General features: G+C 43.3%; 1 protein-coding gene across 1 annotated transcript; it reads left to right on the top strand.

Moving 5' to 3' along the window:
- Positions 1–6,425: 6,425 nt before the first annotated feature.
- On the top strand, positions 6,426–14,455 carry LOC109930438 (popeye domain-containing protein 3-like; the record flags this gene model as incomplete). The annotated part of the gene is made up of 2 exons (XM_048592432.1): positions 6,426–7,022; positions 14,347–14,455. Coding segments are annotated over exons 1-2 (603 nt in total), but the record flags the coding sequence as incomplete, so codon positions are not given.
- Between the last annotated feature and the right edge of the window lie 1,452 nt (positions 14,456–15,907).

Below are 15,907 nucleotides of genomic sequence, written 5' to 3' on the forward strand. Positions count from 1 at the left end.
TATTCATTTCAAGCCCACCGACTCCCACAGCTACCTAGAATACTCCTCCTCCCACCCACCTTCCTGCAAAAATGCTATCCCCTATTCCCAATTCCTTCGCCTCCGCCGCATCTGCTCCCAGGATGAGGCATTCCACTCCCGTACATCTCAGTTGTCCTCGTTTTTCAAGGACCGTAACTTCCCCCCCTCAGTGGTCGAGAACGCCCTCAACCGTGTCTCCCACATCTCCCGCAACTCATCCCTCACACCCCGTCCACGCAATAAGAACCAAAAAAGAATCCCCCTCGTCCTCACGTACCACCCCACCAACCTCCGGATCCAACGCATCATCCTCCGACTCTTCCGCCATCTGCAATCCGACCCCACCACCAAAGACATCTTTCCCTCCCCACCCTTATCTGCTTTCCGGAGGGGCCACTCTCTCCGTGACTCCCTTGTCCGCTCCACACTCCCCTCCAGCGCCACCACACCTGGCACTTTTCCCTGCAACCGCAGGAGGTGCTACACCTGCCCCCATACCTCCTCCCTCATCCCCATCCCAGGCCCCAAGAAGACTTTCCACATCAAGCAGATGTTCACCTGCACATCTGCCAATGTGGTATACAGCATCTGCTGTACCCGGTGTGGCTTTCTCTACATCGGGGAAACCAAGTGGAGGCTCGGGGACCGCTTTGCAGAACACCTACGCTCGGTTCGCAATAAACAACTGCACCTCCCAGTTGCGAACCATTTCAACTCCCCCTCCCATTCCTCAGACGACATGTCCATCCTGGGCCTCCTGCAGTGCCACAACGATGCCACCCGAAGGTTGCAGGAACAGCAACTCATATTCCGCTTGGGAACCCTGCAGCCCAATGGTATCAATGTGGATTTCACTAGTTTCAAAATCTCCCCTCCCCCCACCGCATCCCAAAACCAGTCCAGCTCGTCCCTGCCTCCCTAACCTGTTCTTCCTCCCACCTATCCCCTCCTCCCACCTCAAGCCGCACCTCCATCTCCTACCGACCAACCTCATCCCGCCCCCTTGACCTGTCCGTCCTCCCTGGACTGACCTATCCCCTTCCTAACTCCCTACCTACACTCACCTTTCCTGGCTCCATCCCCGCCTCTTCGACCTGTTTGTTTCCTCTCCACCTATCCTCTCCTCTATCCCTCTTCTATCCGCCTCCCACTCTCTCCCTATTTATTTCAAAACCCCCTTCCCCTCCCCCTTTTCTGATGAAGGGTCTAGGCCCGAAACGTCAGCCTCTCTGCTCCTATGATGCTGCTTGGCCTGCTGTGTTCATCCAGCCCTACACCTTGTTGTCTCACAATATTCCAGGTGTGGTCTCACCAAGGCCCTGTACAACTCCAACAACATATCCCTGCTCCTGTACTCGAAACATCTCACAATGAAGACCAACTTACCATTGGCCTTCTTTACTGCCTGCTGCACCTTGTCTCTCCTTTGAGTGCATTATTTGCTTCAACCAGAAAATGACAAAAAGTGACTTTTATAAGAGTGGTGTAAAATTTGGCCCTCCCCTAAATAGTCTCTGTTTCTTTGCCACTGGAGGGAAAGGCAAAAGCCCTATCCAGGACCCTCAACCCAGTATGACCAGTGATTAGACAGTTCAGCTGACTTTGAATACATCTCCTGCCCTGCCCCAGATGAGAGTTTCCATGGCAAATATCACCTGCTGTGCTTAACAAATTAGGGCCATTCCTGCATAATGTCAGGATGTTTCTAGGGACGTTGGAATGTGCTAATGATTCCTCCTGCATCTCAATTTGATGTGGTTTTGATGGCCGGCCTATTCCTTTTGGAAAAGCTTGTGACTAGGCTTCATTCTCTTTTTGCAACTACTTCAGCCTTACTTTGTCTGTCAAATTAAAAAATGATATTGTGTCTTTGAGAGTGAATGATTAGAAACTTGAATTCATCTTTATATCAAAACAGTTTTATAATGCAAACCAATATTCTCTCTAAGCCAAATGGTTAAAAATTCTGAAATACAACAGAGAATGCAGTATTATAATCCAAGAATTTCTTCTAATTGCACAAGAACAGAGACAGCTGAATTCCTGTATTAGATTACAGCTGTGACGTCTCTGCATTCAGTATATAATGTATAAGTTATCTGGCATTTGGCCCTGTTTTGTGACAGCAGGAGCTGTCAGTACAGGCATCAATAGTGAGTGGAGGTAGCAACTGTGAGTGCAGACAGCAGCTGGTTAAGCGCTCAATATATGTTCTTAAGATATATTGTCTTTTGAAAAAAAACTAATAATTGTATTCTCATTGACAGACTACAGAGTTGATTGTGGTGGTGGCCCTTTCCTTTTGTGTTATTTTTCTACATTTTGACACATTTTCTTTCTTCAGAATTTTCTAAGTCTGCAATCTGCGCATGAATTTTTATTGCAATTAACATGCCCACTTCAAACTCTGATCTTCCTACATTCGGTCTACAGTACTCTTAGTAAGATAAAACTTCAATTGTTTCAATAGAACATGTCTTGAATGATTCCTTTCTTGACACTGTTACAAAGAACAAATAATAAAATAAATTAGAAACTGAGTACATATTTTTTGCCACGCAAAGTTATTTTTCTGTTATTATTGAGTCATTTTTAAACAGGATGAGTGCAGATTCCGTTTCAGATGCCTTCTTGTTTGTTCTTGTTTCTTGTTTGTCTTTCCACCCTTGTATTCTGTTGTGACTAGCTGTAATTAAATGGATTAAATATCAAAAACTAATAAATGTTATATTGTTATAATCTGTGTAATGTTATATTAGTGGCTGATCCGGCTACACTTGGTATATTTTGAACATTTTTCATTTTACTATAGTTATGTGCCATTATCATTCATCTTACATTATGCAAATTCACGGTCTTGATTAACAAAATGTCAAATAATTTCAACAACAACTGACATGGTGGAAATTGCATAGACATGCCCTTGTCCATGTGCCAGATGCAAGCTGGAAGAACAACACCTCATTTTCCGCTTGGGGACCCTGCAGCCCTCCGGACTCAATATCGAGTTCAATAATTTTAGGGCCTAAACTCTCCCATGTCCCAGCCCCCTACTCCACACACCAGGCCTTTTACTACATAGCCTGCCATTACAAACCACCTGTTGTTAGTCACTAATAGTCCCCATTAACAACTCCCTCCCAGCCTGATCGTTATCAACGCTGTCCAACTGCTTTTCTCTCTCTTTAGGCTGTATCCTATCGTTTAGTCCCTACCCCACCCCCCTCACTATTTTCTGCATGTAAACTGATGTTTTCCCAGCCACCATCAGTTCTGAGGAAGGGTCACTGGACTCGAAACATTAACTCTTTTTTCCTTCACAGATGCTGCCAGACCTGCTGAGCTTTTCCAGCAACTTTGTTTTTGTTCCCGATTCACAGCATCCACAGTTCTTTCGGTTTTTTCAATCACGGGGATAGCTGACTGGAACCAGACCAGACCTAAGTCAACAACTTCAAAAATTTTGGAGCTGTCAGAAATACCAAGGCATTCAGCTTCAATTAATATTCATTCATAGAAAACACTGGACATTCCATGTAATCAAAATACATTTACACTTATTCTAAACAATTAGGAAACCTATTCACCTCCGATTGAAAGATATTTACACCTATTCTAAGGATCAGAAAGCCAATTCACCCCCAGAAGAATAACAGTAATACTATTGCTAAAGCCAGATTTGGCACCGATATAAGAGACGTGCACTTTAGTATAATTGTAGGCCCCAATCTCAGCTGAACGAGACAGAAGGGGAAAAAGAGAGGAGAGCTATTCCCCTCAGCTACATACAGGACTCCACAGAGAGCTACCGCACCAAGAAAGACTCCTACAGCTGTCTCCGGTGACCGACCACAACCTGCAGACTGAACGACCAATGACCTGATCAACACCTCAAGGCCTCAGGCACAACCTGAGGTGAAAACCCTACCACAAAACCCACCAAAAGTAAGCAAACTAAAGTGCTTTCCCGATACATTCCGTAACACGTCTTACTTCATCAGCAGACTCAACCCAGACTGAAGGCCTACACTGTCCGAAGTCTTCAGCGAAGCACCAGCTATGGCAAGCGGGGATAGCCAGCTGTGATTCAAAATCTGTTTACCCACTGTGGTGAGCTTACTTCCCTCAGGGCCTAAAGTATCCAACTTAGCTAGCAGGGAGAGAAAGGTGGGTTGGTGACAGTGCAGGGCATCCAAAAGTCAGGAAGTCTGATTAAAGTGTCTGTGTTTAAAACTACTGTTTAGTTTGTAATAGTAATTGGCCTGTGTTAAAAGTTAATAACTAATTGTGTCAGTTTCATTGTTTTGCATTTGTTTTATTATTTCTTGTAATTTATTCACCTTTGTATTATTTCCCTGTTTACTACTATTGCCTTTTTTTATTTCTTGTGAGATACGTGCCTTTGTATTTAATAAAAACAGAGATTCTTTGTCCCGAAACACCTGCCTCCTGATTTATTACTCCACCTTCACTAACCTAAGGCCAGTGTCAGAACCAGGGACCTGATGGGTGGTCCACGCTGCCTGAGAGTTTTGGCAGGGTTACCGATCGCACATGGACCAGAACTCCCTACACTTCAGGGGAGTGTAATGATCTATGAATAGGATTGATTAGCAAATATCTATAACTGGACTAGCCATATACTATAATGGCTGCAAAAGCAGGGCAAAGGCCATGAATTCTGCAATAAGTAACTTACTTTCTGACTCCCCAAAGCCTGTCTATCATCTACAAGGCACAAGTCAGGAGTGTGATCGAATACTCTGCTGTTGGCTCGATGGGCTTTTTGTCAAGAAACTCGATACCATCTAAGACAAAGCAGCAGGCTTAATTGAGACCCCATCAATCACCTTCAATGATTATAACCTTCACCATCGATGCAGAATTGTAGCTTCCAACTCTGTACATCTGGACAAGGAGAAGTTCCACAGGAACACCACAACCTGCAAATTCCCCTCCAAGCCTCATAATGCCTTGACTTAGAATTATTTTTATTTTATTTACTTATTTATGGAGTATGGCTGCTTCAATATTTATTGTCCATCCCTAGTTGCTCTTGAAAAGGTGGTAATGAACTGCCTTCTTGAGCTGCTGCAGTCCATTTGCTGTCAGCATACCAACCAAATCATTAGGAAGGGAGTTTCAGGATTTTGATCCAGCAACACTGAAGGAATAACGATATATTTCCAAGTCAGATTTGTGAGTGGCTTGGAGGGGAGCTTGTGGTGTTCTTATATATCTGCTGCCCTTATCCTTCTAGATGGTTGTGGGTTTGGAAGGTGCTGTATAAGGATCCTTGGTGAATTTCTGAGTGCATGTTGCAGATAGTACACACTGCTGCTACTGAGCATCTGTGTTGAAAGGAGTGAATGTTTGTGGATGTGGCATTAATCAAGTGGACTGCTTTATCCTGGATGGTGTTAAGCTTCTTAAGTATTGCTAAGGCAAATTCCTGGAACTCCATTCCTAGCAGCACTGTGGACATACACCTCAAGGACTGCAGTGCTTCAAGAATGCAGCTCACCAACAACTCCTCAAGACAAGTTCAGGATGGGCAATAATAGCCTATTCAGTAATGACCACGTCTCACAATTCTTAGGATACAGAGTAGGCCAATTTATCTGAGATGAGGTGAAATGTCTTTGCCCAGTGTGAGAATGTGGAATTCTCTGCCACAGAAAGTGGCTGAGGTCAAAACATAATGTTTTCAAGAAGAAGTTAGATATTGTTCTTAGGGCTAAAGGGATCAAAGGGTATGGGAAGAAAGTTGGAACAGGGTATTGAGTTGGATGTTCAGCTATAATCATACTGAATGGTGCAGTAGGTTCTAAGGGCCGAATAGTCTATTCCTGCTCCTAGTTTCTGCAGTCTCTATGAGGAGTTTAAACTCAGGAGTGGGCAACTACATCCTCCAGTTGCGATTACTGGGTTGACACAAAATCATTTAAAAAGGGTTAGTGCAGTGATTATAGCTTCATTTATCCAACATGAACTTTACAATTTTAGTTGTAGGGTAGGAGACTTTATCAGGAGCTCTCCTGTTTGAAGAGAAGTCATTCAGAGTAGGAAGGGAAAAAAACACGACGAAAATACTTGTGGATGTTAAGAGTTATATTGAAGTACAGTTCAGCAGAATGGCTTTAAACTGCAGGATATACTGTCTCTTTGTGCATATTCTCCTAAAAATTTTACGGTTTACACAAATAATATGTATGGTTATGGTGCCTATTATGTTCAAGTTGGAAGCAATATCTTATCAACTGTGTGTCACAGTTATGTTAAGTGCCATCTGTTCCCGCTCAGTGCTCCTTGGATTTCAACTCCAAACATGGTAACCTTTTCATTGCAACTTAGCTCTGTTGCCAAGACAAATTCTATCTCCCTCTCTCTCTCTCTGCGCACACGCGTACACACACATTCAACCCTGCTTTCTCCCTGCCTGCTTGGGCTCCTCAGCGATTAACTCAAAAATCCGAAATCTCCCCCAAGTTTGCTTTTCGAGCAGAAATGTTTAGGGAAAATTCAAGTTTCATCGAGACTATTTTGTACGATAGTCCTGGGTGTAAGATTTTGAAAAATGGGAGTGAAGGAGCTGTTTACCACTTGGCCAATGTCATGTTTACACTGGGCTACATGAGCGGCAGTGGGTTCTTTGGTCTCGTTTATCTGTTTAGTCTTTTGGGCGTTGGGTTTTTTATTCAGTCTCTTTGGGGCTGGGTCGATGCTTGCGGAGTGGATATTTTTATGTGGAGCCTGTTACTTTTTGTGTTCTGCTTGGTTCAACTGGCGCACATTGGTTACCGGCTGAGGAAGGTGAATTTCGATGAAGACTTCACGAATCTTTACAAAGCTATGTTCCGGCCCCTCGAAGTGCCGCTCAATGTCTACAAGGAGATCGTGAACTGCTGCGATGCCGAGGTGACGAGTCTCGCCCGTGAGCAGAACTACGCTGTGGAAGGCAAAACCGCAATTGACCGCTTGTCTCTGCTGCTCTCAGGCAGGTCAGTGGTAACAAGTGCTAGCAACCGGACAGTCAGCAACATAATACATTGGGCGGGGGGAGGCTCGGTGTGACCATTTGTTTGGTAGGATGTAACTGATACCAACGCCATTGCCCTTAAAAACATGTCGTGTTACTATGTAACTAGTTTTACCACATACTCCAGTCAAATCATTCTCAGTTACACAGATAGATGTGTTTTTATCAACCACATTGCCTCCAGGTTCAGTTCCTTGTAAGTCGTCGGGATAAAACACCTTAATTTGACTATTTTTAAGGAGGGAATGCTCAAAAAAAAGTTATTTCTCTTTCCGCCCTCAGCCTCAGATTGTGATTTTCTGAGAGTAGCTGAGGGTAAGGTAAGGTAGAACACGGTTTACGCTAACTTTTTCTTTGTTTTAACCATTGACATCTCGGCTTTTAATGTGATTCCACTTGGTGTTCAAATGGAACAAAGCAAAGTGGCCGCTGAGAATCCAGCCCCGGAAAGGCGCCAGTGTTTACTGAAGGATCCCCTCCCTCAGCAGTGGTCTATGTTGTAGATTTCAGTGTCCCCCAGGGGTACAGGTGGAATGCATACTCACCCTCACTTTAGTGAAACAGCTGTAACATGCTTTGTTGACTTTTTCCACTAAAATGGATATTTCATCATAAAAATGTTTTACTCTCCTCTGCCTTTAGTTAATAAGGACATGCAAAGTGAATGATCCTGTTTAACGTCATTGCCAACCGGGCCAGGTCTGCTCTGGGTTCAGTGATTCACCCTGACCAAACCTGTGCTGTACCAGGGAGTAAGGTCCCTGAGAGTCTCATGCTCCTCGGGGATTTGATTGCCTACATGCAGGACAGGGGGGTGGATGCCTGTCTCATCAGTCTGGCCCAGGAGAAGGCCTTTGACAGGATATCCCCACACCTACATGTGGGACGTGCTCTCCAAAGTGGGCTTTTGGGAGGGAATCCATAACTGGTTCTGACTGCTCTACACCAAAATCATTAGTGCTGTCTCAATCAGTGGGTGGGAATCAGAAAGCTTCCCGATCAGATCCAAAGTCAGGCAGGGCTACCCACTGCCTCCTGCTTTGTTTGTGTGTTGTGTAGACCCTTTTGCTGAGTCCATCAGGAAGGATGGGAGCCTGAGAGGGGTGACTGTTCCAGGCAGCAGAGAACTGCAGGTCAAAGCCTCCCTGTACATGGATGGCATCGCCATTTTCTGCTTGGATCCGGTGTTAAGTGCGCAGACTCATGAGTTCAAACTGGCCTTGGAAGCCAAGGTAAACCGAGGCAAGAGCAAGGCCATGTTCTTTGGGAAGTGGGCCGACTGATCCTTTATCCCCTTCACCATCAGGACAGATTACCTGAAGGTGCTGGGAATATGGTTCAGAGGGGCCGGGGCATGTGCAAAATCTTGGGAGGAACTTAGACCTAAGCTATTAAAAAGGATAGGTCTGGCGTTATTACTGCAGAACACCCCAAGTCGTTGGACCATTCCGTATCACCTGTCCTTCATGGAGAAATTTAGAAAGAAAAATACCTTTGACCACAAGTCCATCAGGAAGTGGTCTGCACGTAGCATTCTTGAGACCATGCGGGAAAAGGAGAGGTGGATCCTGTTGGATGGTTCCTTGGGGAGACAGTCAACGTTATTTGGCAGAATGCCTCATCATCAGAACTTTCCAACAAGCACCAAAACATTGCTTGACTGGTGTGAGACGGGCACTACCTGTGAGATCCTTCATGCATGCCCGGACACTCTGCACCACTGCACACTGCCCTCGAAGTGGCTCTGGGGAGGTAGGGAGGGGGGTACAGGTAGAGACTGTTACAATCTCCTTCTGGAATGTGCCTTTGCAAAGGAAGTCTGGAGAAAGATGCAGTGGTTTTTATCGGGGTTCCTCCCGAGCAATTCTGTGACGCAGAACTCCATGCTCTCTGGTCTGTTCCCCGGGACATGCCAAGATAAACATGGACCGCACCTGGAGGACCATCACCTCAGTGAAAGATGCTCTTTGGTCTACCCAAAACTTGTTGGTCTTCCAGAACAAGACAATGACCCTGAGTGTAGCAGACTGTAACATTCTAAGGTCCAGTACTATGTGTTGAGGGACGTACTAAAGCTTGGGGCAGCTGCTGCCAAGGTACAGTGGGGAAAGACCACCATTTAAGGTCTTTCTGCTGAAGTTAAATGGGAGTCTGTTCAGTTATCGGACCCTCCCGATTCCTCAAATATATGTAAATATCTCACGGGATCAAGGGATACAAAATTAACTTGAAGGTAGAAGACAGAAAGTGTTGGTAGAGGGCTGTCTTTCAAACTGGAGGCATGTGACCAGTGGTGTGGCTCAGGGGTTGGTGCTGAGTACGCTGTTATTCATTATTTATATAAATAATTTGCATGTGAATTTAGGAGGTATGATTAATAAGTTTGCGAATGACACCAAGATTGGTGGTATAGTGGACAGTGAAGAAGGTTATCTGGGAGTACAGTGAGATCTTGACCAACTGGGCCAGTGGGCTGAGGAATGGGAGATGGAGTTTAATTTAGATAAATGCAAAGTGTTGTACTTTGGTAGGTCAAACCAGGGTAGGACTTAACACAGTCAATGGTAGGGCCTGGGGAATGTTATAGAACAAAGAGTTCTAGGGGTGCAGGTTCATAGCTCCTTGAAAATGGGTAGACAGGGCAGTGAAGAAGGCTTTCGGCATGCTTGCTTTCATCGGTCTGAGCATTGAGTATAGGAGTTGGGACGTCTTGTTGCAGCTGTATAAGATGTTGGTAAGGCCGCATTTGAAGTGCAGTTTTGATCACCCTAATATAGAAAGGATATCATTAAACTAAAAGACTGCAGAAAAGATGTACTAGGATGCTACCTGGACTAGAAGGTTTGAGTTATACAAGAGGCTGGATAGGCTGGGACTTTTTTCCCTGGAATGTAAGAGACTAAGGGGTGACCTTATAGAGGTCTATAAAATCATGAGAGGTATAGATAAGGTAGTCAGCCAACAACTTTTCCTCAAGGTGGGAGAGTCGAAAACTAGAGAGCATAGGTTTAAGGTGAGAGGAGAGAGATTCAAAAGGGTCCAATGGGCAATTTTTTTCACACACAGGGTGGTGGGTGTGTGTAATGGGCTACCAGAGGTAGTGGTAGAGGTGAGTACAATTTTGACATTTGAGAAACATTTGAACAGGTACATTGATAGGATAGGGATTTGAACCAAATAAAGGCAAATGGGACTAGATTAATTGTGAAAACTGGGTGGCATGGACAAGTTGGGCCGAAGGGCCTGTTTCCATGCTGTAAACCTCTATGACTCTAATATTATCTTGTACAAATAAGAAATGGATAGATTCAAACTCCAATGTTTTTTGTTTCTTCATATGCTACTGTACAGAACTGAACTGCTTTAGGGACTATATATATATATATATATAAAGATATTCATATGAATGAAATATATTTTTGAAATAAAAAAAGTGATTCCCAGGTATACTGATAATGAATGGCACTGATAATGCAATATAGGGACTTGATTGATTACAATTTGTAATCATGAATTTCCAATCTCATGGTCACAAAAGTGAGGTTATAAGTAGGAGTTAGGCATTTCCCAGAGGGCAAGACAGAAAGTGACAGAGCACATTTCAGATACAGAGGAAACAGAAGCCAGCAAATTGTGCGCCTTCCCAGGCCATTGCTTCCCTCTGCAGCACCTGCCTGGATGGATGCAGCTTCAACACTCAAGAAGCTTGGCGCCATCCAAGACAAAGCAGCCCATTTGATTGGTACTACATTCACAACTTTCACTCCCTCCAACACCAATGTTCAGTAGCAGCAGTGTATACCATCTCAAAGATAAACTGCAGATATTCACCAAAGACTTTTAGATAGCACCTTCTAAACCCATAACCACTAAAATCTAGAAGGACAAAGGCAGCAAATACATGGGAACACCTTCACCTGCTTGTTCCCTCCAAACCACTCACTATCCTGACTTTGAAATATATCACCATTCCTTCAGTGTCAGATTCCATCCCTAATGGTATTGTGGGTCTTCCTACAGCAGATGAACTGTAGTGGTTCAACGAGGCAGCTCACCACCACTTTCTCGAGGGAAACTGGGGATGGGCAATAAATGCTGGCCCATCCAACAACGCCCATGACCCACAAGTGAATAAAAACAAAATTCGCCAGAGATTGCCATGCCAGAGTGGGGCCACTGAGCTACACCAGGCATTGCTTAACACAGAATTGAACACCATGGTGCAGACTGTAATTTTACAAGATGGGAGGTTGACATCTATTTTAGAGACAGTTATAGTTTACTTTATGCATTCCTCACTAAAATCCAGTTCATTCTTTGCTAACAATATAGATCTCCAACCATCCAATATTTGTATTGCAGAAGCCAAATAGACCAGATTAGCAACCATTGACAGAGTAGTTTGAGGTTTCACCACTAACTTCCCTTCTTCCTCAAGGTCCTCATGCCTCACCCAATTCAGTATGAAGTCCACATCTGGCCAGTGAAGTGATTATTTAAGACTTTTTAATCAGCACAACACATTCAATCCACTTTATTAAATTTCATACAAACTGGTCCATACTACCATCATTCAATAATCTCTAGAGACAATTTGCAGTTAAATTAACCCATCAGTCTCTCTCAATGATTGACTTCTCTGCTGTCAACTCAAGCCAGTCCAGCCTCTTGGACAGACATAGACTCCTAGCAATACCTGATCTTGAAAGAAGCTGTATGTAACTAAAGTCACCACTTTCATTTCAAATATTATTAATTAATTTCCTGTTCCTCAATTTACTATTTTCTTTATTACTAAAATGCCTCAATACCATTCAAGCTTCAATTTTAATAAAGGATGTGCACCTAAAAATATCAAATGTTTCTTTCACTTTACATTGCCTGATGTGCTGTGTAGTGCCAACATTTAGTTTCTTTATTTCAGATTTCCAGCATGAGCAGTTTTCCATTGTATAGCTGCCTAGTATTATCCATTGGGTCAGATGCCAAATGAATGTAATAATTTATCCAATATTGAGTATAACTTTCTGGCGAATTTGTTGAAGAACACAGAATCACAGAATTGTTATAGTGCGGTTTCTCATTCCTGGAAACATTCTGATAAATCACTTCTGCACTCCCTTCAATGCATTCATAACTTTCCTATAGTACAACACCAGGCTGGTCTGTCATTGTCATGACCTCAGATCAACCCTTTTAATAATGACCAATGAATCACTTCAGCAATTTTTTTTTAAAAATTGAAAACATTTGTTGTATAATTCTGATCATTACAAATATGTGCGACTGATTGATCCTGCATCATGGATGAAGGTGGACCAGTGGATGTGGTATACATGTATTTAAGTAAGGCATTTGATAAGGTTCCCCATGGTAGGGTCATGCAGAAAGTAAGGAGGCCTGGGATAGGGGGAAATGTGGCAGATTGGATTCAGAATTGACTGACCCTTAGAAGACAAAGAGTGGTAGTGGATGGAAAATATTCAACGTGGTGCTCAGTTACAAGTGGTGTACCACAAGGATCAGTTCTGGGTCTTCTTCTATTTGTAATTCTTGTAAATGATTTGGATGTAGGAGTAGAAGGGTGGATTAGTAAGTTCGCGGATGATACGAAGGTGTGTTGAGTTGTGGACAGTGCGGAGGGCTGTTCTAGGTTACAAAGGGACATTGATAGGATGCAGAGCTGGGCTGAGAAGTGGCAGATGGAGTTTAACCCTGACAAGTGTGAGGTGATTCATTTTGGAAGGACAAACTTGAAAACAGAATACAGGGTTAACGGAAAGATTCTTGGCAGTGTGGAGGAACAGCGGGATCTTGGGGTTCATGTCCACAGTTTCCTGAAAGCTGCCACCCAGTTGGATAGAGTTGTTAAGAAGGCGTATGGTGTGTTAGCTTTCATTAATAGAGGGATTGAGATCAAGAACCGTGAAGTTATGCTCCAGCGAGACAAAACCCTGGTTCGGCCACATCTGGAGTATTGTGTCCAGTTCTGGTCGCCTCATTACAAGAAAGATGTGGAAGTGTTGGAAAAGGTGCAGAGGAGATTTACCAGGATGTTGCCTGGAATGGAGGTAAGGTCTTACGAGGAAAGGTTGAGAGAGCTAGGGCTTTTCTCTTTAGAACGACGAAGCATGTTAGGTTACTTGATAGAGGTGTACAAAATGATCAGAGGTATAGATAGAGTGGACAGCCAGAGACATTTTCCTAGGGTGGAGGTAGCTATTAGGAGGGGGCATAGTTTTAAAGTGAGTGGAGGTAGATATAGGGGAGACATCAGAGGTAGGTTCTTTACTCAGAGAGTGGTCGAGGCATGGAATGCATTGCCGGAGCGGGTAGTGGAGTCGGCCTCATTAGGGGCATTTAAGCGGCTATTAGATAGGCATATGGATGATAAGGTAGGGGTGGAGGTTAGATAGACCTTAGGATTAGGGTAAAAGTTCAGCACAACATCGTGGATGAAGGGCCTGTACTGTTCTATGTTCTATGTTCTATGATTTCCCCAATGACCTTTACAATGCACTACGTCTCAAAATTTATCTTTGCAGATGCTTTTGATTCCACCAAAAGAGATTTAGATAGCATGTACAGCATTACACCTTCCCTTAAATTAGTTGCTCACAACAATACCTCTCCTATTTTGTAGTTACCTTGATGAAGCTATGATCAATGATTTGGCAGCTAGTACAGTTTTGCTGAAGTTCGTTCATGCGTTTGGCTGTAAAGGCAAGAAAATCATTGACTAAATCATCCATTGTTAAATTCACTGCATTACAAATCTTGCAGATGCAGCTTGCTTTATGTTTAGCAATTATACGCTTGTGGCCATGCTCCTTGTCAAAGTCACATGTTACATTGAGGTTATAAGGGATTCATATTTGGCAATTTCATAATATCTGTGGCCTTGGTCAGCCCCTCAGCATTTGTTGAACTAAGTCCATGATTCCTTTCAAACCTCAGGAATCTCAAAAAGCAGGAAAGCAAGGGAAGTGAGTAAGGATCAAAATCTAAAGTGTTTCAGAATTGCAATGATGGATCACAATTTAAAGCCTTTCTTTGCATTGTCGTATTTGACTCTTCCACTTCCCAATTAACACTGGTTAAAGTCAGATGAATTAAAGATGTTGAAAAGTTACCTTTGTACTGGCTGTGAAAACTGGACAGTACAGGAAAACTCACTTCAGTGAAGGGTAGAAATAACTTCAAAAAAATAGTTATCATCACTAAATGTCAAAAATACATTTTATTCTGTAAAGGAAAATAAATTAATTTTATGTTTTTATTTACAGAGTTCGTGTTACTCATGAACAGCAGTTTCTACACTACATCTTTCCGTATCAGTTCCTTGATTCTCCAGAATGGGAATCTCTGCGGCCTAATGAAGAAGGCAATTTTCAAGTAATTATTTTTTAAATTTGTCTAATGTTTAAAGTGAATCGTCAATATAATAACTAACTTTATAATGTAATTCTTGTATCTATCTTTATGAATATATTAAAAAAAGTTGGCCTGAAGTTAGTACAAGGATAGTAGGAACTGCCGATGCTGGAGAATCTGAGATAACAAGGTGTAGAGCTGGATGAACACAGCAGGCCAAGCAGCATCAGAGGAGCAGGAAAGCTGACGTTTCGGGTCGAGACCCTTCTTCATTTTTTTCTGAAGAAGGGCCTAGGCCTGAAACGTCGGCTTTCCTGCTCCTCTGATGCTGCTTGGCCTGCTGTGTTCATCCAGCCCTACACCTTGTTATCTCAGATTCTCCAGCATCGGCAGTTCCTACTATTACTGCCACGTGTTCCCAGTTGGCCTCCCATCTTCCATTCTGCATAACCTGATGTTTACCCAAAGCTGTGCTTGGTCTAAATCTTATTCATCCATCAGGTTCATGTGTCTTTTGATCTTCACTGGCTCCCTGGATGACCAGTCCTCAATTTTAAAACCTGCATCATTGTTTTCAAAACCTTCTATGGTCTCTCACCTTTATGTCTGTGTGACCTTAAACAGCATTATAAATTTTCAAATCCCTGTGCTCTTGAAATTCAGGCCTCTTGCACATCCCTGATTTTAACCATTCCTCCAGTGGGAGACCTACCTTGGTTCTAAGCTTTGATATTCCCTTTGCCAACCACTTTGCCCTTCATCCTCTCTCTTCTCTTTTAAGATGCATGTTAAAAGCAGCCTCTTTTGGTCATTTGAAAACCAAAAGAACTCAGGATGCTGCAAATCAGGAACAAAAACAGAAGTCGCTGGAAAAGCTCAGCATGTCTTGCAGCATGTGTGAATAAAAATCAGAGGTAATGTTTTGGGTCCAGTGACTCTTCCTCAGAACTGATGGTAACTGGGAAAATATCAGTTTATATGCAGACAATAGGGTGAGGGGAGGGGGTAAAGTAAAAACAGTAGGTGGGGATAGAAACCCAAAGAGAGAGAAGAATACTTGGATAGTCTAACGAGTTGATAACAATCTGGCTGGGATGGTGAATAGTTGTTAATGGAGACTGTCAATAGCTACCAATAGGTAGTGTATAATGGCGGGCTATGTGATAACAAGGCCTGGTGCGTAGGGTAGGGGGCTATGGTATGGGAGAGTTCAGGTCCTAAAATTATTGAACTTGATATTGAGTCCAGAGGGCTGCAGGGTCCCCAAGCAAAAAATGAAGTGTTGTTTTTCCAGTTTGCGCTGAGCTTTGCTGGAACACTGCAGCAAGCCTGAGACGGAGATTTGGCCAGGGAACAGGGTGGTGTATTAAAGTGGCAGGCAACGAGAAGCTTAGGGTCTTTTTTGCAGGCAGAATGTAAATATTCTGCAAAGCGGTCACCCGGTCTACGCTTCGTTTCCCCAATGTAGAGGAG

Source organism: Rhincodon typus, unplaced genomic scaffold, assembly GCF_021869965.1.
Source record: "Rhincodon typus isolate 14 unplaced genomic scaffold, sRhiTyp1.1 hic_rhity00001197, whole genome shotgun sequence".
NCBI lineage: Eukaryota > Metazoa > Chordata > Chondrichthyes > Orectolobiformes > Rhincodontidae > Rhincodon > Rhincodon typus.